The 9653-nt window shown below is 42.2% G+C and overlaps 1 protein-coding gene across 1 annotated transcript in view; it reads right to left on the reverse strand.

The window, feature by feature from the left end:
- The window catches only part of FIG4 (FIG4 phosphoinositide 5-phosphatase), a 76667-nt gene extending 67172 nt beyond the window's left edge, over window positions 1–9495 (reverse strand). The window contains exon 1 of the mRNA XM_059833169.1: window positions 9427–9495. Within this exon, the coding sequence (XP_059689152.1) occupies window positions 9427–9495 (69 nt within the window). The remainder of the gene's footprint in view (window positions 1–9426) is intronic.
- Window positions 9496–9653: the final 158 nt, after the last annotated feature.

The raw sequence follows: 9653 nt of genomic DNA on the forward strand, positions 1-9653 counted from the left end.
GAGCGACGCACAGCTACCGTGCCAGCTTTAAGTGCTGCTGCTGCTGCTTATAACAGCAACAGAGTTAGATTAGAAGTAATTGTATCTGCAGACTATGGTAGCAACCACCATAATGAGCGGTACTTAACAAGCTCTCTTTGAAGTCCTTTAAGGATTAATTTAGGGGTTTTGTTTTAAGTTAGAAAGCTAGGCTGTGTAATGTCGATAACAGCGTCAAAACCCAGCATCAATGGACTTATAGAAGCCCCCTTCTTAGAAAGCCAGGCAATGGGAAATCTCTTTTTAGCAAATGGGAATCTTACCCATTGCATGTTAGAGGATATTCTTGTGGAAGTAATAAAGAAGGAAACGTCTGCAAAAACTTCTGAATTGGGACTAGTCCTCAAAACTAGGAACCCAAAATTAGGCTTCTACTTGGGAAGTCTTCAGGACTGGCTAACAATCAACAACCCCAGAATTACTCGAAAAACAGCATGATATGGCAGCTCATATTCAACCCTCAAGATCTGAAATGAAAACAAAGATGATACGAAAAATAACAATGCAAAAATTAAACAAAAAAAGACATTTCAGCACTAGCTGCTTCTGCTACCTAATTTATGCATCTAATGAATAAATAAGTCTGTCTTACTGGATGATATGGAGCACAAATAAAACCATATCAGTGACATGTACCACAATTAAATTTGCCATCACACGAATACAAGGAAAGAATAAAGAAAAACACCAAATCAACACTGGGCATGTAACATCAAACAAATTAATTGCTGAGGTTGTAATATAATTGTAAAATTACTCAAAGCTAAAATGCGCTGTACTGTTTACAACTATTTTGATGAACAGAAATAATTACAGTAAAAGAAATGAGAACCCACAGGTAAGCTACAGAAACCTTTCCGGGAGTTTCTATCCTTATTCTCTTATTCCATTTATCACTAAATTGAACTGAATAAATTGAAGCATTTTCCAAATGTCTCAAACAATTCCACTCCACAGCAAAGCCACTGCATTTAGACAAATGGACAACCTTGACCAATAAAGTACTTTCTCAGCAGAACAGTACACAAGGAGACATTGTGCAGACTTCCTCATACTACTCTGCCAAAGTCCTTCAACCATCACCTGAGACGAAACATGTTGTTTCCAGGTTTAGTCTGCCCTTGGCCTTTGCTGAAACTTGTTAACAACTGCACTTTACCAACCACTCAGTGCACCATGCAGCTATGAGATCTGGACTGAAGCTTAATTTATTGCACAATTATCACTAAGCAACCACAAGATAGGAACAATCATTAGTCACTTCCACCTGGGACTGAGTTTTAACCAAAGCAATCTAATGGAAAGGCTTTACACCCTCTTTTATCAATCTTTTGATTCAGCCAAACCAATAAAAATAGCTTCTTCTAAAAGGAGTCTAAACAAAATAAAAAAACTTCTTACTGCAAATAGTTGTTTATAATGGCAGGATAATAGTTCTGAAATCAAACATTCTGCCCACAATTATTTTAATTTTTTTTTTTCTTTAAGAAGATTAATTCTTAGAACTCCTGGTCTAAAACTACGATTTGCTTCTTTGTATAGACTAATTATCACTAAGAAATGTTAGCACTTGAAGAGCTTACTTCACTCATCAGTTAAAAGGCAACACACAGCTTCATCAGCAGAAAAAAGTGAAAATACACTAAAAGTTACTTGAAAAATACAGCAGTGCACTAATACAGCCAATTTTTAAATCTGCAAATAGCATAAAGAAAACATTTAGGAACTTACACAAAATGCTTGCAAAACACACCCGTTGAGCCTATGGATATGTCTAAAAACACAAAGCCCTAAGGAAGTGTGGTGGGTTGACCTTGGCCAGCTGCCAGACCCCCACCCAGCTGCTCTCTCACTCCCCCTCCTCAACACCACAAGTGGAGAAAATAAAATGGAAAAGGTGATGGGTCAAGGTAAGGACAGGGCAATTGCCTAATGTTTACCGTCACAGGCAAAACAGACTGGACTTGGGGAAAATAAATGTAATTTACTGACAATGAAAATAGGCTCTGATAGTGAAAAAGAAAGATAAATTAAACCAACTTTCCCCCCCACCCTCCCTTCTTCCCAGGCGTAGCTTCACTCCCAACTCATCTACCTTCCCGCTCCCCTGAACAGCGCAGGGCGGATGGGAAATGGGGGGCTGCGGTCAGTTTGTAACACTTCCTCTCTGCTGCTCCTCCCACCTCATACTCTTCCCTGCTCCAGCGTGGGTTCTCTCCACAGGCTGCAGCTCCTTCAGGGAATATCCCCCTGCCCCAGCAGTGGTCCTCCCCAGGGGCTGCAGGGGGTCTCTGCTCTGGCGCCTGGAGCACCTCCTCCTTCACTGACCTTGGTGTCTGCAGGGCTGTTTCTCTCACGATTTTCCTCGCTCCTCTCTCTCACAGCTGCCGCATGGCGTTTTTTACTCTCGCTCAAACACAGTATCACAGAGGCACCACCATTGTGGGTGCGGGGCTCAGCCCTGCCCCGCAGTGGGTCAGCTGGAGCCGGCTGGAACCGGCTGTGTCCAGCACGGGGCAGCCCCGGCCTCTCCCCACAGAGGCCGCCCTGCAGCCCCCCAGCACCTGGGCACCTGCACCCAATGCAGGAAGGTGTTTACGTGCTAGTCACACTTTCTGTCAGACTGAAGAAACACACTGGCTTGCCAGATGAGAAACCTTCATGAGAACGCTGACTTTGGATCAGCACACTATTATCTCTCTACTCTAATTCACGCTTAACTGGGCAGTGTAATGGTAACCGTCACCTGCCACCAAACCGCCACCCTCCTTCACAACAGGCATAAAGTTATGTAAGAAAAAGCCTCCTCCTCAAATTTTTCTGGTAGTTTTAATGTATACTGAACTTGATTGTAGATCAGAAATCTTTGAGGCATAAACGTGATACTAAATAGGGTTAAAAAAGGTATAGGTTCAGTCTCTTTTCTCTACTACGCCAAAGAAGGGGAGAAAAATAATTCCACCTAGATGTAAGATACAGCAAAAACTCTATGTTCTTTCTTCCTGTAGATCCTACAGCAATTCAGGAAGTATCTACCTTTCATCTCTCATAGAAACTGGCAGAATGACATGAAGAAAGGAAGAGATTATACGGGGAAAAGAGAGGTACCTGAAAATAAGAAAAATTCAGTTGGCATGCTGTCTGCTTCCTGTAATCTGTTGAAACTCTTCAAAAGAAGCTCTTTCAAGATGAGAAATTTTAAGAACACACCCTGCCAAGCACCACTCTTGGGGCACGTAGGAATGGCTATCCACTCTGCATCCTACAGCCACAGCATTCGGTAATTCCCTTTTGTCCCAGGGCAACCAAAGCCTTTTTTGCCCCAAACAGGACTGCTCCACTGAGGGATTCCTCAAGATTCTCTCTTCTAATTTTCAGCTGAATCGATTAATCATCCATCCATACATTTTCCTTTAGCCAAATACTTCTCCCCTCTTTAGCATTTATTCTGCTGGAACGCTTTCAGAAACGTAAGTAATTGGATGCCTTTTCAGCACTCACTCCAATAGACCAAAGAAATCTTGCTGCCCCTTTGCTCCTCCCAAGACATCTCTAGCATCTATGTTACCTCACTGGATGTTCACTGGACCTGTTCCTGGTTGAATTCTTATTTCTTAAATGAATATGGACAGAAAGGGTACACAATATACACCATACAAGGTCTCATTATAGAGATACATTAGTATTTCTTATCAATGACCATATCACAAAAGACCACATTTGCCTTTTTCAGAGTTGTACTTAATCAGCGGCTCAACCTCCCACCCCTTCTTCAGATAAAACACCTAGATCCTCTTCCTCCCCCTCTACTGCTTCTGAATTTATAAACTCTCAACAAACTTTTATTGGTGGGTAATCTATCCTAAGGTGCATGAAGTTTCACAGCATACTATTCTATTTCAAATTATTTCTTTCATCTGCTCCTGAGGGCCACCATCATTTCTTGCTATCTTGTGCTCTGATTATCCTAATTATTTGCAATATTTCAAAACTGTCATCAGAGCTGACCCACATTTTGAGCTAATAACATTACTGAAAATGCTGAACTATGTATCAGTCCTAAAACCATTACTGGGGGTGGGGGTGGGGGGGAATCAACCCTATGAGATGATTCCTTATTCACTTCACACTAACTTCTCTACCAACCTCCCTCCTTCCATTACCAAAACCAGAGATTTTCCTTGTGGCACCGCACCTCCATAGAGGATTTAGTTTAAATACATAAGGCCATCTAATTTTTAGATGAAGATGTGCAAAACAACCAGATTAATCTGATAGCATCTTTGTAAGTCTAGACTGCATTTTATGTCATTTACCTCAATTTTCAATTACTTTCCTACCGAAAATCATGTACAGGACTTCAGAATAGATTAAATATTCTGTTTGTCATGTTCCAGTAACAGCATGACCCTTGACTTGAACAACTTGAAAATATTTACAATCATTCTCCTGTTTAGTATGCCTACGTCTTCAAATTTGCATGTTGAATATATTTAATTTTATTTCTACCCCAACACTGATTGTTCCCTTTTTCATAATCTCATTCTTGTTATTCATTTTATCTTCACCCTTTGTTCAGTACATTTGTACTCACAAAAGTAAATTCTTACTTTAAACAAGGAAAAATACTCATTTAGTTTTAGGGCCATAACAAACTTCATTTTAAAAATAAAAAATAGTGATAGAAAATACTAGTTTTTCTTCATCCTTCCGTTACATTTTAATGTTTGCGATCATTTATCCACAAACCCCTCATCACCATTCCATCCAGAAAAGTGGACTCACAACAAAACGAAATCTATAAAAGCATCTCTCTCCTGTTGATGTAGTGACTACATGATGACACCCAGCACAACACAGAACAAAAGAAAGAAAACGTATGTCGCCAAAACAACCTAGGCAGACGTTTGAAGGCACATCTTTCACATGCAGTGTGGTGCTAGCACTTTTGAACTTTATTTTTGTTCTGCCTGAATATCATATACCCTTCAAACTTGCGGTGTTCTCATCACTGCTATTCCATCAAGTATCTGCCATACTCATAAATGGTCTCAGATCCCACATACACCAGTTGATTAAGTTTCTCTATTTTATTGCCCATATATCTGGCAGTACATCAAGACATTTAAGACAGAAACAGTGCTTTCCTGAGTTTCACAAAACTGCTTCTCTTGTCCCAACTCCATCCTCTGCTCCATTACATCATCACCATTCCTGGAACGCCATTACAGAGGGAATAGGACAGTCAGCTGAGACGGGCTGTCTTCTGCTAAAGAAACCATTTCAGAGAGGCCAAATTTCATAGCCACTTCTAGCTAGAAAATTATGATAGCTAATGGCTGCCCAGTAGATTGCTCACTACTTTCAACATTTTTAAATGCATCAGATAACCATCTATATAAATCAATGCACTTCATAATTCAGTAACAATTCTGTAGCTTTTTCTGTGAAATCATATTCTACATTAAAGCTTCTCCAATTTGACCACAGACTAACTTCAGTGTTAAATAAGCAAACCTTGTTTTTGTTAATATAAAAACATTCTCATTATTTTTAGAGGAAATTAAATTAAAAAAAAAACCCAAACCCACATAGTTTTCCCTGGGGAATACGGCAGAAAAATCTACAGCTAATTATGCTAGTCACATTGCTTAATAAGCTTGTGCAAGTCATCTGGATACTGTGGAGATGGAGACTGTAGAAGAACCTGATTAGAATAAAATAATATTAATTAAGCTTCATAATATCCTGAAGGATAGGCAAGTGATATGCCTTTATAGAAATGGCACAAATTGACTTGTTCAGTGTCACAGCGCCTTAAGGGAATGATAATTTCCAATGAACTAACCTACAGCTTTCAGGTGGGCTTCATTTGGGGGATACACAAAAGTTCCATCTTCTCCTGAAGAAGAGAGGAAAATATCTTGTTTCTTATTAGTCATATTGCTGAAATATCTTTACTGCCCTCTGGTGTGCATTTCAGCAGTAAATATATGCATAAAATGAAAGATAAGTGGCATTGGTCTGAATACAACTGTTTCAGTTCATTTTTCTGACTACTTCTAAACAAGCCTTCAACTTCCCAGGACAAACAGGAGATACAATTCACATCTCTGTGGTATTAATTGACCCAAAGTATCAGTTTAAAAGGTAGGTCTCAGCAACTACACTAAATATAAACATTAATAGAAAATATAGAATTTTGCTCTCTGTTGCTTCAATTGACACTGTGAATTCAGTTCTCCTTACCTCCAGGAGTCTTTCTTGTTCGACTCCGATAACGCTACCAGAGCCTTTCCTGGTTGACTTAAATAATGCTACTGTATTCTTCACTCAAAAAAATCAACCAAAAAAACCTGCCTAACCATTTCCACTTTCTCATCCATTTTGTCTCTTCCTCCTTTAACACAGAGGGTTTTTACAGGAATAAGCAGTGTGATCAGTTTCTCCCACTGCTGACAGCTTAAGTCATCTCTTCCTTGCCCACTCAAGGTCTCCACAAGGAATCTTAGGATACAGTTTCATGTTACCCTATATCTGATGTAATTCCTGGTCCCACATGCTTACATTGTATTTAGCAAGCATATGGCCTTAGGGAAATCAGAAGAGTAACCTGAACCAGGAGAAAGCTATTCAATTTTACGTCTGGGTGACGCTTCCGTCATATCGGTGACTAACTGTCACAGCTGGCGACTGCATGATTGTGAGATTTTATGCAAAGGAGGCTGCATGAGGGGTACCTTGGGGAGAAGAAGTGGGAACTTCTGTCAGCAGCCCAACATGACATTGAATCAGCTGTAACAGCAAATTTCCCTCTAAAATTCTCTGTGACCTGATCAAGTCTGAAGTCCAGTTTTGGGCTCCCCAGTACAAGATAGACATTGACATACCACAGTGAGTCCAGCAGAGAGCTACCAAGATGATTAGGAGGACAGAGCACATGATGCACTGGGAGAGACTGAGAGAACTGGGTTTGTTCAGCCTTCAGAAAGCTTTGGGAGGACCTTACTGCTGTCCAAAACTATCTAATGAGAAGGTGTAGATAAGACAGAGCCAAACTCTGCGGAGGGGTGAACAGTGGATGGACAAAATGCAACAGATACAAGTTGAAACATGCAAAATTGCAACTTAATATAAGGAATTTCCCCCCCCCCCCCTTTTTTTTTTAAACCATGAGGGTGGTCAAGCACTAGAACATGTTGTCTGCAGAGGCTGTAGAATCTCCACCCTTGGAGGTATTTAAAACTCAGCGGGACACAGCCCTGACATCATACTCTCATTGAAGCTGCTTTAAGCAGGGGGCTGGACTAGATGAACTCCAGAAGTCCCTTCCAACCTACATGAATCTGTGATTTTATTAAGTGCCTCAACATCAATTATTCCAAAATTATTCCTATAGCATTTTTCCTTTGGAAAAAAAGGACTAGAATTTGAATTTCAAAACTCAAAGGACTGCAACTCATGGTAGTATGGCATCCTTTTTTATTTTTTAGTAAAATCATATAACCATATTCAGGGAAAATATTCCATTTACATCCCCCACAAGAAGCGAATGAATAAACAGCTTTCAGACAGCATTACTCAGCTGAGACATTTCAAGTGGCACGTGCTGATCCACAAACCACTGCCTCTCATGGCTGATCAAAACCATCTTGCCTCCTTGAGTGATCGGAAGGATCTGCCACTTACTGAATTTTGAACACAGCAAAGCACGGGCAAAACCACCCATTCCAGCAGATACTGCCAGTTACCACTAGCCAGATGTGAAAGACTCTGGTTCCTGAACTAACAGGATCAACTTGAGAGGCCTAGAGAATTGCAGCTAGCTGACAGAACCCTAAAGCATAATATTGTCTCTATAAATAGCAGGTTGTCTCTCAGCAACTGAACCTTAAAGCTCAGAGAAAATTAAACCAGATATCCATGCATGCCAGTCACAAAAAGCTGAATCTCAGCTATCTGAGAAATCGCATGAGTTGTGAGCCAGGAATAACTACATTAAGTAAATCAGGATCTGATTCGGTAATCAGACTTCCCCATTGCCCTTCTCCCATATGGCAATAATTTAGCTGAAAATAAAACAACAAACAGTGTTTTCCAGCAATGCTGAGAAAGATGCATTAAGGCAGCCATCAGAATTCCTTTGGACATCGGTGAAAACGAGTAACATTCTGGAAAGCAATTGTAATTTCATTTTTTCCATTTACTGGTACTAATAATTCTGCATGCTTTAATCTGCCATTTTGGTACGTTTCAAGAGGCTGCACTGACTTCAGTGTAAAAACTATCATTCTGTTATCACTACAGGTAACTTCTGAACTTAAAACTAGATCTAACTGTTGCACTTAAAGTCATGGCACCTAACTCCATCCAAAACTACCTCAAGTGAAAAAACAACATACGATGAAACAAGAGAAACTACACAAAGACATTTGATTGGGAGCTAAGGGATGATAAACTCAATGGCACTATCTCAGGGTATTTAGACCAAGAATCGGATTCTGACTCACATGGCTAAAGAAGCAATTACCACTCAAACCTCTACTCCACTTTGCCCATCGCAAAAAAAGTACTGTGAATAGCACATCTCTACAGTTTCTGCAACAGAACATTAAGGAATGCTAAAAATCTTCAACAGCTTACTTCCAGAGGTCAGACTGAAAACTCTGGAAGTTGCTCCACAGGCCATTCAGACGATGAGAGCTGAAATCTCTCAGAAGTAGTAAACAGACAGGCACGGGTGGTAACCAATTCAGCCATCCTGTTTAAATTCTTAATTAAAATCTTAATTCTGGGCAACTTCAGCTGTCCAGTTTTAATCCGCCACAGCCTGAGTCAGCACTGTTAGCCTGGCTGAGTGACCACAGCCACACAACAAAACCAGTAGGTAGCTGCGCAAACACTGACAGCAGCAGCAACGCGGGGCCTGAACTTCCAGCCTCGCAGCTGGCAGCACCCACGCTGCCCCAGCGGCCATTCCCGCTGCCCGGCAGCGCAGGGCCTTGAGCTTACAGCACTGTGTAGCTCAGATTCCAGACCTGCATACGCTAACAGCACCTACGACAGAAACCAGCTCTTCGTTTAAGTCCCAAGGCAGAGACACGGCGAAGAGAAGAATTTTAAAACCTTTTTTTAGTTATTCGTATGTTTCGATGTGTGACCAAGAAAAAACCAACAGAAGAAGGGAAAAGGTAAGGAACAGCGTTTTCACAAGCTGCACGCCAGCCAAGGCAGCAGCCCCGGGCAGGGCCAAGGCAGCACGACAGGGCGCAGGGACATCCTCCCGCTCTGACACACGCCCGGAGCGGCAGCCCCCAGCGCGGGGCCGTCAGGCGGGGCTCCTCCCCGCCCCCCGGGAGCGGCGGCGGTGGGGTGGACGCTACTTACAGCCCTGGTCTCGTACAGCACCAGCTTCTGCACTGAGCTGATCATGGGGGCGGCCGCCACCGCGGGCATGGCGGCCGCGCAGGGCTCGGGCCTTGCCGCGGCCTCAAGGCACGGCGGGGGCAGGGGCAGGAGGGAGAGGGGAGCTGCCCGCCAGCAAGCCGAGGGGGAAGCCGAGCTCCTGCCCGGACGGGGGGGACGCGACGGGACTAGGGACCGGGAACCAGCCC

The sequence above is a fragment of the Gavia stellata genome, chromosome 2 (genome assembly GCF_030936135.1).
Source record: "Gavia stellata isolate bGavSte3 chromosome 2, bGavSte3.hap2, whole genome shotgun sequence".
NCBI classification, from domain to species: Eukaryota; Metazoa; Chordata; class Aves; order Gaviiformes; family Gaviidae; genus Gavia; species Gavia stellata.